Source organism: Nelumbo nucifera, chromosome 2 (genome assembly GCF_055504915.1).
Source record: "Nelumbo nucifera cultivar China Antique chromosome 2, China Antique-T2T, whole genome shotgun sequence".
NCBI lineage: Eukaryota > Viridiplantae > Streptophyta > Magnoliopsida > Proteales > Nelumbonaceae > Nelumbo > Nelumbo nucifera.
In genome coordinates this window covers 23673805-23687782 of record NC_142650.1, presented here as the reverse complement: position 1 = coordinate 23687782, position 13978 = coordinate 23673805, and the positions used below count along the sequence as shown (strand labels likewise).

At 37.7% G+C, this 13978-nt stretch overlaps 1 protein-coding gene across 1 annotated transcript in view; it reads right to left on the bottom strand.

Moving 5' to 3' along the window:
* Window positions 1-1658: 1658 nt before the first annotated feature.
* Window positions 1659-13978, bottom strand: part of LOC104595250 (3-hydroxyisobutyryl-CoA hydrolase-like protein 3, mitochondrial) — a 39725-nt gene continuing 27405 nt past the window's right edge. The window contains exons 8-10 of the mRNA XM_010255899.3: window positions 11960-12087; window positions 11747-11848; window positions 1659-2108 (exon numbers count right to left, since the gene is read on the bottom strand). Of these exons, the coding sequence (XP_010254201.1) occupies window positions 2007-2108; window positions 11747-11848; window positions 11960-12087 (332 nt within the window). The 3' untranslated portion in view covers window positions 1659-2006. The remainder of the gene's footprint in view (window positions 2109-11746; window positions 11849-11959; window positions 12088-13978) is intronic.

Sequence of the window (13978 nt, the reverse complement as noted above, 5' to 3'; positions counted from 1 at the left end):
ATCCACACAAGAAGGAGAAGCCTCTATTTCAGCTTTAGTCCTACTTCCCAAAAAACCACCCAATTTGGTTGTCAGGAAGTGGCTTCTTGGTGGCTGCAAAGAAACCCAATTCCATGAATCCCTGGTTCTTGATGGCCGCTTGACTCTTCTAAGCTAGCATGGTGCTTTCGTAAGTATAGGGGGTTCAAGTCCCAATACTTTTCTACTTCTTGCAAGAGTGTCAAGGTCACTGCAATTTCCCTTATTCGTGACGGCCGCACTACTTTACAGTGGCTGAATGCTTCCTTTTTTTTTATACGATGGAGTTTCTGGGGTAGGAGATGGAAAAACCGAAAGAGGAGAAGAGGAGAGAAATGAGTTATTCAAGTTAAATTTTCTTTCTAGTAAAGTTCTATATGAAACGTGAAATCATATAAAAGGGTAAAATAGATATTTTGAAAAAATAATACATTACTCAAACGATTTCCGTTTAAGTCAGTGACTGAAGGGTGGGGGTGGCAATGAGCCGAGATTTTCACGAACTACTCGAACTCAGCTCGGCTCGAGCCTAGTTCAATGGTTCGACCTGCTAGAGCTCGACTCGTGAGGCTTGCGAGCCGGCTCGAATATATATATATATATATATATATATATATATATATATAATAAAAATATTATAATTATTAATCATTATGGCTATTAATTTTTTAAATATAAAATAAAAAAATTATATATAATTTTTATTTTTATAAAATATTTTTTTCTCAAAATTGAGCTCGAGCCGAGTTCAAACTTATGCATTTTTTACTCGAGCCGAGCTTGAGCTCAAGGTTCTGGCTCGAACCGAGCTTGAGCTCAAGATATATAATTTTTATTTTTATAAAATATTTTTTCTCAAAATCGAGCTTGAGCTTATGCATTTTTGACTCAAGCCGAGCTCGAGCTCAAGGTTTTGGCTTAAACCGAGCTCAAGCTCGAGCCTTATAGAACAGTCTCGAGTCGAGATCGAGCCTGGTACTATTCGGCTCGGCTCAGCTCAAATCCACCCCTACTGAAGGGAGGTTTTTATTTAATTTTCTAAAAGTTTAAGGGAGTTTTTTTGTTAAAACAAAACTTGAGGTGAGGTTTTTATGATTGTCACAAACCTCAGCCCTCAGGGGAGGTTTTTGTATTTTACCCTAATAAAAAAAAACTCTACAGACAACCCAAATCTACTTAACCATAATTGCATTTGTCACAATGATAGGGTAGATATTAACCCGGCTCAGTTTTAGGCCAGGTAATGGCCTGAATGGTCTGACCAACAACCAACTAGTCCAATCCTGGTCTTAGAATTGCTTGTAATTGCTTATTTTTGAATTTACCAATGAACCCAATGTTTGCTTAACACTCTAAGGCTCTAATTAACTTGTCTTTGTTAGTGATGTTTGCAAAGATAATCTCCTTTCAGCTTTGCTTCAACCACTTTATTACATATTATACATTACAAGGGGATTAAGGGGTGGGGACAGAGCAGGATACACATAAGGTCCACTGACCTTACCACAGAGAGACTGCAGTTATGAGGATTTGATCCCACTTCTATATTCAGAGCGGCGCCGAGTGACCATCTCATCTACTGGCTCATCTGAACTAAAACTCCCTTGAATCTTGCAATGAAAACCAAATTACAGAGCACAGAACAGAAAAATATTATAACTACACCATTTAAAATGAAGAGTATCGACACCCATGTAACAGCAAATTGCTATAACCTTATCAAACTATTAGGATCTGTATTGCTTGATACCATGAATTATCAAATATGCTCATCCTCTCTTGCCAATTGATGTAGAATTACTATTGTTGACATTAAGCATATAGTAAAGTCAAAATTGGCTACCAGTACGAAGTGCCATCCTCATGCCAATTTTTTATTTATCTAATTCTCCATTGGATGTATGATTTATTCAAATGGTAACTTAACTCCACGTGCTGTTAATATACAGAAGAAGCTACAAAAAGATTGGAAGAATTTGATCTTGGAATCACACGTTCAGTTCTTCGACTTCAGGGTCCAATGGCTCAAATAGAGCATCCACTTCCCTTGTAACCACATCCTCCAATCTTGATGGATTCCACTTTGGGTTCTGTGAAAACATTTGAAGGAAGTCATTCTCATTTGGTAGATTTAGGAAATGAAGGAGAATTTTAATGAGACAGACAACACCAATGCAAGAAAGATGGAAAGCATAGAAGAAAAATGAAAAATTGCAGCTTCTCGTTAATATATGGAAGCCTTCAATCAATGTCATAGGATGTCCATCTCGAATCAAGTTCATAATTTTATGATCATTGTACGGATTTTCTGTTCATAAAAATTAACAAACCAGAAGAAAAATGGTCATGGATGCATGGACCAATATAAACATAGAGGTTGTAACTTTTTGTATCTTCTTTACATGTTGTAGGTCTTTGGTTAATGGCCTAATGCTACCCTTACCCTCCCCCACCCCAATATCCCACATTAAACCTGAAAAAAAGAGTCTACTCGCTGGTATTTTTATACTTCCATGGATTGAACTCTTTCATATTTTTATACTCCTTTACCTGTTGCTGATCAAGTCAGATAGATAGATAGATAGAGAGAGAGAGAGAGAGATATGCAAAAATGAATCCAATCCATGATTAATTGATTACCATAAACATCTTGACGAAAAATTGAACATCAGACATGAAAGGGACTAGAGACAGGATTATTGAACAAGGATAGGTCCCTCAGTCCGCTATTTAAAAAAAAGGAAAGAACCGCATGTCAGAAATTAAGGACCTGGAAATAACATGGACAGATAAAAAAAATGTATAAAAGGTATACTTTTCATAAGGAGCATTGTACATGTTAGGAACTACAATCATGGGTACTAATTACCCATAGATTGAACTGAAAATATTGATGATTTCAATTAGATCTAGGGTTTTGACACCTAGGTTCAAGATCAAGTTAGCAAATTCATATATTGATTTTTTTTTTGAAAAAAAAAATAAATTGTGAATTTTTTGAAAGATATGGAAAAATACATGAATATAGGAAATATTTGTGTAAATTTTGGAAGCAAGAACAAAAAACATATGGAAAAAAGTTTTATAAAGAAACGTAATTGTTGAAGGCATTTTTTTAATCCAAATAACATTTAATAATTTAATAACCCAAATAAGTGGGTTAGCTAGTCTACTAGCCAAACTATCAAAACTATAAAAAAGTATCCTGTATGAGAGTTCCCTCTCTTTAAGTGGGAGGGACAGGTGCCCCTCATCTAGGAGGACGAGGAAGTTACATAACTACCCCACTCCCTATTTAAGCTCTTTACGGAGAAGCACAAACGGACACTCTTCGGAGAAAATTGTCACAAGAGATTCTTAAGAAAAGCAAAGATAAAGAGAGAAGAAAAGAGAAGTGCTCAAGGGAAGGCAGGGAAGGAAAAGTCTCACTAATACAGGAAGAAAAAGGAAAGTCCTCTCTATGAATACTTCCTATATATGTCTTCTGCTATGTATCCTTCTTTCTCTCTCTTTTATTTTCACTTTTGAGAAGGAAATAGAGGGAAATAAACTGTTAAAGTGAGCCGAATAAGGGTAGATTACTCTTTTCATTCTGTTTAAGTTATATGCTTATGTGGCAATTCTAATTAGCAGTGGCAATTGGGTGGGTTGGGTTGGGTTGGGTTTGGGTTGAGCTTCAACCCAACCCATCTAACCCGCCAACCCATTAATGACCCAGTTATATAAAATTGAATGGGTTGGGTTCAAGCCAAACCCGCTTTAACCCAATCCAACCCGCCCAAACCATTAATCTTATATTTATGGACTTAAAAAACAAACTAACTCTCCCTTAACAAATAAGTTGGTCATAGCTTGGTAGTAATTGTAGTCACTATTTACACAAGTGGTGAAGGTTCAAATCACATTACATGCATGTTATTTTTAAACAAGCGGCCAAGCCATTTGACTATGTTCAGATTTCGGGTTTCACCGAACCACTTAGGTTCAAATCGGTCAAATCAACTTGAACTATCTAATATCTTCGAGCTAATCACATCAAGGGTGGATTGACTTGGACCGGACCATATCAGGTTTGTGCAAGGGTTTGGGACCAAACCAACTGATCCAAAGCGGGTCAACATAAGTAAATCGGGTTGGGTGTGTGTGGATATTGGTCAGCCGGACAGTCTAGACCGGGTAAAGCACGCAGACACTGAACCATCCCGCCCGAAACCGTTTCGGATTCGGGTTGACCCGGATCGGCTTGCACCGGGTCGGGCTGCGTGAATGCTAGTTGGACCGGACAACCCAAACTAGGTTGAGCAAGCGGTACCAAACCATCCCATCAGGGGTCTATTTTGGAATCGGGTCAACCCAGATCGGTATATGCTGGATCAGGTCAGACCGTGTTGAACTGGTTCGGACTCAGGTCAAATTGATTTGGATTTATGTTGGGTGAAGTGTGTTAATTCAAGACAAAACTAAATTAGTCAATAATTAATAGAAAATTAATGCATTAATTATAAATTATTTAATTCAAATGAAGAAAATTAAAAAAAAAGGCTAAGGAATTAATACTTATGTCTGTAATGGTTAACCCAATGGTTATCCCCAACCCAACCCATTTAAATGGGTGGGTTAGATGATAGGTTGATCACACAACCCGCCAAGTAAATGGGCGGGTTGGGTGGGTTAGATACTAGGTGGGTTGGGTGAAAAATTGCCACCCTTAGTTCTAATATTACTTCTGTAGACATCCTGCCCCATACTTAAGTGGGGCAGTTTAGTCATTGTGCACTAATCAGAACCCCAAATCCATATTATGGTCGACTGGTAGGGTTTAGTCTACCAAATTCGACTACTTCTTCTTCTTCTTCTCTTTCACTCTCTACTGGTTCGAACTGCTGAAGTACTGAAATAACATGGTATCAGAGCGCTAAACGAAGGAGAAGAAGGCTGCAGCACCAAGGTTCATATTCTACAATTTCTCCTTCTTCTGGGTTCTCTTTCTCTGGGCTGCAAAATCTGAGGTACTCAATTTAGTTACTGCAGCAAGTTTTATTTTTTTAGGACTGTTGCAGTCCCTATTTCAAGTGTTAGGAAGGTGCGGCAGTCCTAGGCTCTCAGTTCCATATTGTTGTCATTACCATGTGTGACAGCTTTGGTCGTGTGGTGGTGTTTGTGATATTCACCCTCTATTGAGCAGTTTCAAGAGGGTTTGTGTGTGGTTGGTTGAGTTGCTAAGTGACTGTCATTGTGATTTATATTTCTGAGTAATTAGTAGTGGTGTGAATAAGAACAAAAGTCTGTTTTTTTTTGTGCTGAAAGGAGTGGCCGAATATAGTCTACATCAATATTCTGACTTGTCGTTTCTGTCTGAATGCTAGTTTACATTTTTTTAATCTGAAATGGTAGCCAAACCTGTCTGAAACATCAAGCTCTTAATATGAATGGTAATTTACATAATGGTGGTTGATTGTGACTGGTTGTGAACCTATTATCTGTGTTTGGAGACTGCTGTAGTGTCTGAAACATCAAGCTCTTGACAGCAGTACTAGGTTGGTGACTAGGGATTCAGCATTAGAAGTAGCATTGGGAGGACATAATGGCAGCAACTGCAGATGGTTGTAGTGATCAGAAACCTGGTGTGATGATTCCATCCGACTATCTGGGTGTGCAGATGACTTCAATTAAACATAATGGTGAGAATTATGTGCCATGGGCCAAGTCAGTGGAAGTTTTTCTCAAGGCAAAGAGGAAAGTGAAACACGCAAGGAAGATAAACCATCAGCTGAATCTTCAGGGTTTGATGACTGGGAACAGGAAGATGCCCAAATCATGACATGGTTGTGGAACAGTATGGAACCCAAAATAAGTGCCAACTTTATGTTCTTAGATACAGCTAAGGACATATGGGAACATGCCAAGAAGCTTTATTCTAGACAAGATAATACTACAAGGGTATATCAGCTCTATCAGGAGTATTTCGATTTGCAGCAAGGGAATAAAACCCTAGAAGAATACTATGCCAGTATGAAAAACCTCAAAAATGAGCTCAATGTCTATCATCCCCTAACTCTAGATGTTAAGGTTCAACAACAACAGAGAGAGCAACTGGATGTCACTATGTTTTTAGTGGGGCTGAAATCAGTGTACGAACCAGTTAGAGCTCAAATATTGGGAGGCTCTACTCTTCCTACACTTGAGGAAGTATTTGCACGGCTTCGCAGGATTTGTGGTAGCTAGAGGAGGTGGACGTGGTACTAGAGGGGGAGGACATGCATCTCGAGGAGGTCGTGGTGGTTCCATATTTGGTCATGGCGGTGGTCATGACTCAGGGGGTAGCCGTGGTAAAGGAAAAGGTACCTCTACTAGGAAGTGTACCCACTGTGGCAAGGAAGGATAGTGAATTTTTGCTATGATCTCCATGGCCCACCTTCTACATGGGCTAATCATGCAGTAGATGGTGGGGTTGATGTCAGTGATAACCAACAGACAGATCTAACACCTTCCACATCTACATCTGTTTCCAGGAAGGAGATGATGAGTGTACCACGAGATGAGTATGAGAGGTTCCTTCAGGCTACTTCACAACATATTACAGCAACCCTTGCACACTCAAGTATAACTTGTCTGGAATCCAAACCCTCTCCTTGGATTATTGACTCTGGAGCCTCTGATCACATGACCAGGACTCCAGGTGTGTTCTCTTCCCTCTTTGAAACTTCCACATCTCAAACTGTTACCCTTGCCAACAGTTCATCTTCTCCCATCTGTGGTGTTGGTAATGTTGACACAACTTCTCTTTCTTTATCATCTGTTCTATATGTACCTAAATTTTCATTCAATCTTATGTCTGTTAGTAAATTAAGTAAGACCCTTAATTGCTCTATTACATTTTTCCCTTCATTTTGTGTTTTTCAGGATCTCAAGATGGGGAAGAAGATAGGTGGAGGACATGAGGCCGGTGGATTGTATTATCTTGACGGTGGTGGATCATCAGTTGCACTTCAGACTTCCCTCACTTCTCTACAATGGCATTGTCGGCTGAGACATCCATCTCTCAAGGCACTCAAGATACTAGTTCCGTCTTTGAGTCAGTTGTTGTCTTTACAGTGCGAGTCGTGTCAGTATGGGAAACACCATCAGTTTCCTTCAGTCCTAGAGTTGATAGTCGTATGTTGAGTCATTTTGCTTTAGTTCATTTAGATGTTTGGGGTCCGATTAAAATAGAGTCTTATAATGGCTACAAGTATTTTGTCACTTTTATTGATGATTGTTCAAGAATGACATGGATTTATTTAATGAAAGAAATGAGTGAATTATTTTCCATTTTTCAAAAATTCCATGCTGAAATACGTATGCAATTTGGTGTTCCAATCAAAGTTCTTCGTTCAGATAATGGTCGTGAATACTTTCTTACTTCCTTTCAATAGTATTTAGAACAACATGGCATCATTCATCAAACTTCATGTGCATCCACCCCTCAACAAAATGGGGTGGCTAAACGAAAGAACCGTCATCTCCTTGAAACTACTCAGTCTATTCTTCATCATATGAGTGTTCCTAAACGATTTTGGAGTGATGTTGTACTTACTGCTTGTTTCCTTATTAATCAGATGCCTTCCTTCGTCCTTCATGGTCAGTCTCCCTTTTCTATTTTGTTCCCCACCTTGTCTCCCTTTCCATTAACACCCTGGGTCTTTGGCTGTGTGCTTTGTTCACAATCTGAGTCCTGGTTTAGACAAGCTGGATGCACGCTCTATTAAGTGTATCTTTCTTGGCTACTCTCGGACCCAAAAAGGGTATAAGTGTTACAATCCCATTACTCGGAAGTTCTATGTCTGTCCTGATGTCACTTTTTTTGAGCCCGTCCCATTCTTCTGGGGACCTAAAGTATCGTTATCTCCACCTTTGCTTCATCTCCCTCTTCCAATCTGTGATCCCGTTCCGGTTGTTCTAGTTGGGACTGAATCTTCACCTCCTCAAGTGCAGATTCCTATTGAATGACCACCGATCCGGCACATGTATACTCATCAACAGACACCATCACCTCCTCCGACTTCTACCTTGCCTACGGATCCTATTGTTGCTCCTGTCCTAGAACCTTCAGAGCTTGATCTTCCCATTGCTTTACGGAAAGGTAAACGTAGTTGTACCCTACACCCATTTCCAATTTTTTTTCAGTCTCTCACCTTTCCGCTTCACATCGCCAGTTTGTTTCTCTATTGTCATCTATATCTATACCTAAGGATGTCCAGGAGGCCCTTACTTCACCCGGGTGGCGTCAAGCAATGGAGGAGGAACTCTCTGCTCTTCAGCATACTCACACATGGGAGCTCACTACTCTTCCTCCAGGTAAGCATGTTATGGGTTGTAAATGGGTGTATACTATTAAATACTTTCCGGATGGCAGTGTGGAGCATTTGATGGCCCGACTTCTTGCTAAAGGTTATTCTCAGTTGTATGGGGTGGACTATATGGAGACCTCTCCAATGGCAAAGATTGGCTCAGTCCGTGTCTTAATTTCCTTGGTAGTTATGTATGATTGGCCCTTGTTTCAACTTGACATTAAAAATGCCTTCCTCCATGGTGACCTTATGAAGGAGGTATATATGAAGCAACCACCTAGGTTTGTTGCTCAAGGGGAGGATGGTAAAGTGTGTAGACTGAAAAAGGCAATCTCCTCGTGCTTGATTTGAGAAGTTTAGTGAAGTGAAGAATTTTGGAATGAAACAATGTCAGGTTGACCACTCAGTGTTCAGCTATGATTCTGAAGCCGGAAAGATTTTATTAGTAGTCTATGTGGATGATATTGTCATAACTGGCAATGATAGATTGGGGATTGATAAAATAAAGGCCTTTATGCAAGACCATTTAAAAAAAAAAAGACCTTGGGAATTTGAAGTATTTCTTGGGTATAGAAGTTGCCAGATCAAAACAAGGTGTGAACCTGTGCCAAAGAAAATATGTCATTGATTTGCTGAATGAAACATGATTGTTAGGTGTGAAACCAGTTGAAATTCCCATGAAACCAAATGCTAAGTTGAACAGTGATATAGGTGAAATATTTGATGATCCTGGAAGATACAGACGGTTAGTGGGGAAGTTTGAACTATCTGACTATCACAAGACTAGACATCTCCTTTGTTGTCAGTGTGGTGAGTCAATTTATGCAGAATCCCCAGATACCTCGTTGGGATGCAGTTCTTAGAATTGTAAGGTACCTGAAGGGAGCTCCAGGCCGTAGGTTATTGTACAAACCAAGAGGAAGATTTGAGATAGTTGGGTATACAAATGCAGATTGGGCAGGCTCAGTGTCGGATAGAAGATCTACTACAGGTTACTACACATTCCTTGGAGGAAATCTGGTGACATGGAAGAGTAAGAAGCAGACCGTTGTGGCGAGTAGTGCTGAAGCCAAATACAAAGCCATGGCACACACTACATGTGAATTAGTATGGCTAAGAAACCTCCTACAAGGAATTGGATTCTCAATGGACAGACCTATTGGATTGTACTGTGATAATCAAGCTACAATTCACATCTCATCTAATCCTGTTTTTCATGAGAGAACAAAGCACATAGAGATTGATTGCCACTTTGTGAGGGAGAAAGTCCTTACTAGAAATATAAGCACAGAACATGTGGGCTCAAGTGATCAGTGGGCAGATTTGTTTACAAAAGGTTTGAGCTCAGGGAGAGTGAACTATATATGTAACAAGCTAGGATTATATGACATATATTCTCCAGCTTGAGAGGGAGTGTTAGAGTGAGCTGAATAAGGGTAGATTAGTCTTTTCATTTTGTTTAAGTTATATGCTTATGTGGCAGTTCAAATATTACTTCTGTAGACATCCTATCCCATACTTAAGTGGGGGCATTTTAGTCATTGTGCACTAATTAGAACCCCTAATCCATATTATGGTCAACTGGTAGGGTTTAGGCTACCAAGTTCAACTAGTTTCTTCTTCTTCTCTTTCTCTTTCTCTTTCACTCTCTACTGGTTCGAACTGCTGAAGCTACCAAAATAACATAAACCATCTACAATCAGGTGCCTCTACTTGGTTGATAATGGTCCTTCTTTCAAGACAAAGTTAGGGATTAAACCATCTACAATCTAATTCTAAAAGGCTAATTATGGTTCCCTTCAAATGAAAGTGAAGAACAGAGGGATGAAAATCGTCTACAATCAAATATTCTATTTGATTGACTACAGTTCCCTTTTTGTATGCTAAAATCTAAGGATTAAGGTTGTCTACAATCAGAATTTCATCTGATTGACTACAACTTATTGTGAAGAAAGGAGTGAGAAGGAAATTTTCTTTGTATCAAAAAGAAAAGAGAAATGCATTGTTGTATAGTTTCTCAATTGTATTTTCTTTTTCTTTGTTCTCATTCTTGTACACTTGATGTAAAAGAAAAGCAAATGAAAAGTTCTTTTTAATTACTATATTGCCCTTTTTCTTTTGTTCTATGCATTCATTTCTCCAAGTCAGAATCAAAAGGTGTCCTCTACTTTCTTGTGGAGATGTAATTAAGGGGAACAATCCGTATGATTCCCTAAATGGGCCTTACCCAAAATAATAAAAACTCAATCACTTGATTGAGTGAATTATGTTGCATAAGAATTTATTTAAATTTTCACACTAACAGTAATACAGAAAAAAAAGATCAATCAAATACATATTCTTGTTTAATATATTCTTATTTAAAAAGTTTGAAGTAAAAAATTCAACAATTTTATATGTAAATATTTGTATGATATTAAATATATGCATCTGTAAAAATATAAAAAAATAAATATATATAATTAAAAGTTCCAGACTTTTTTGGTCCTACATTTTTCAAATTCCAAATTATTTGTGTGCTGTACATTTTTTCCAAACTACTCATGTACACTCGAATTTGCTAATAGTTACAAGCTTTGAGGATGGAGCTTGCATCAAAAAGGAAAGCAGGGGGTTGCTTGTGGCTGTTCCATCTATGATACACTGAGAATGCCTTCTCAGAGATAAATAGCTTATCAAAGACAATTGTTTTTGAACTATTAAAGTCATGCAACAGAGACATGGTAATAAGAGATAAATTTGCAATGGAACCAAAGTATGAAACAATCTCCAAAAAAAAAAAAAAAAAACAAGATGAGAAATTCTATATGATGAAGAATAGGATCATTACACTGGAAACCCTTATAAATGGGACTACACCCTACAAAATCACACATGGCTACCTAAGATGATAGCTTCATGTGCTCATGAGGAAGATATATACAAAACAAAGACATCCAAACACATGCAACATAGAATAGTTAAAGGAGCAATACTAAAGAGAATAGAATGGTGAAGAATGGCTGAGGATTGAAGAAGGAAATCAATTAATCAAATAGACAGCAATTTATGTAACTTCTACCAAGTATAAATAAGGGGCTTGAGACTCTTTTAGTAAGGTAAAAACAATTCTACGTCTGTTATATGTTCAGCCATCCTGTTTTGTTGTGGTGTGGATGGATATGATATAAACAGTTTGATGTGTACAGAATAAAATAAAATAATAGAAAACATTTCAGAATAAGATAAGATAGTGCTAAAAGTTCCTAGTACCTGAACTGTTCAAAATTTGGAAACAGATACAGGAACAGGTTTGTAGCCATATTAGGTCAAGTCAATGAATTAGCGACTTTCAACATTTTTTTAATGTGTAACATAAGAGATTCTATAGGATTAGGAAGGAAAGACTGATAGAAAACCTGGTCCTTGTCCACCAACACTGCACGTACACCTTCAGAAAAATCATTTCGAAGCGAAGACCTTGTAGCGATGCGATATTCAGCTTTCATTACGCCACTTAACTAAATACAACCAATTATTGGAACAATAGAACACATTTTTAAAATGTATAAGCCTTGACAATGGACCATAAAAAATTGCAATAAAGTTGAAACGGTAAGAGAGAAACTTACTTTGCATAAAGCATTGTCACTTTTTCCAAGTGCAGAGGCAACTCTAGAAAAATGATTTTGTGTTAAACAAAGGGAAAAAGGAGCACCTTTTCTGATCCCTGCAAGTGCATCAGTAGCCCATTCTGCCACTGTGGACAAATAAAAGATAGTATGAATTATAATATGCATATCAATAACAGAAACCCACATATTGTATGTCTCATACACTCCAATGAGAAATTATTGTATTTCCCCTACTTATCAAGGGCAATCTTGTAGTTTTGTCTTTATATCCCAATGAAATTGGTCTCATGGAAAGAGAATCAACTTGCTAAGTCCTTTTTAAAAATGACCAACTTGTATCCTGTAATCATTCATGGAGAAAGAGAGACGAGAGAGAGAAGAGAAGAAGAGGAAGATATGATTGAGAGAAAAAGAAGTAGGAACTTTTAGCACTATCTACGTCTGTTACAGATGCATATATTTAATATCATACAAATATTTACATATAAAATTGTTGAATTTTTTACTTCAAACTTTTTAAATAAGAATATATTAAACAAGAATATGTATTTGATTGATCTTTTTTTTTCTGTATTACTGTTGGTGTGAAAATTTAAATAAATTCTTATGCAACATAATTCACTCAATCAAGTGATTGAGTTTTTATTATTTTGGGTAAGGCCCATTTAGGGAATCATACGGATTGTTCCCCTTAATTACATCTCCACAAGAAAGTAGAGGACACCTTTTGATTCTGACTTGGAGAAATGAATGCATAGAACAAAAGAAAAAGGGCAATATAGTAATTAAAAAGAACTTTTCATTTGCTTTTCTTTTACATCAAGTGTACAAGAATGAGAACAAAGAAAAAGAAAATACAATTGAGAAACTATACAACAATGCATTTCTCTTTTCTTTTCGATACAAAGAAAATTTCCTTCTCACTCCTTTCTTCACAATAAGTTGTAGTCAATCAGATGAAATTCTGATTGTAGACAACCTTAATCCTTAGATTTTAGCATACAAAAAGGGAACTGTAGTCAATCAAATAGAATATTTGATTGTAGACGATTTTCATCCCTCTGTTCTTCACTTTCATTTGAAGGGAACCATAATTAGCCTTTTAGAATTAGATTGTAGATGGTTTAATCCCTAACTTTGTCTTGAAAGAAGGACCATTATCAACCAAGTAGAGGCACCTGGTTGTAGATGGTTTATGTTATTTTGGTAGCTTCAGCAGTTCGAACCAGTACAGAGTGAAAGAGAAAGAGAAAGAGAAGAAGAAGAAACTAGTTGAACTTGGTAGCCTAAACCCTACCAGTTGACCATAATATGGATTAGGGGTTCTAATTAGTGCACAATGACTAAAATGCCCCCACTTAAGTATGGGATAGGATGTCTACAGAAGTAATATTTGAACTGCCACATAAGCATATAACTTAAACAGAATGAAAAGACTAATCTACCCTTATTCAGCTCACTCTAACACTCCTCCTCAAGCTGGAGAATATATGTCATATAATCCCAGCTTGTTACATATATAGTTCACTCTCCCTGAGCTCAAACCTTTTGTAAACAAATCTGCCCACTGATCACTTGAGCCCACATGTTCTGTGCTTATATTTCTAGTAAGGACTTTCTCCCTCACAAAGTGGCAATCAATCTCTATGTGCTTTGTTCTCTCATGAAAAACAGGATTAGATGAGATGTGAATTGTAGCTTGATTATCACAGTACAATCCAATAGGTCTGTCCATTGAGAATCCAATTCCTTGTAGGAGGTTTCTTAGCCATACTAATTCACATGTAGTGTGTGCCATGGCTTTGTATTTGGCTTCAGCACTACTCGCCACAACGGTCTGCTTCTTACTCTTCCATGTCACCAGATTTCCTCCAAGGAATGTGTAGTAACCTGTAGTAGATCTTCTATCCGACACTGAGCCTGCCCAATCTGCATTTGTATACCCAACTATCTCAAATCTTCCTCTTGGTTTGTACAATAACCTACGGCCTGGAGCTCCCTTCAGGTACCTTACAA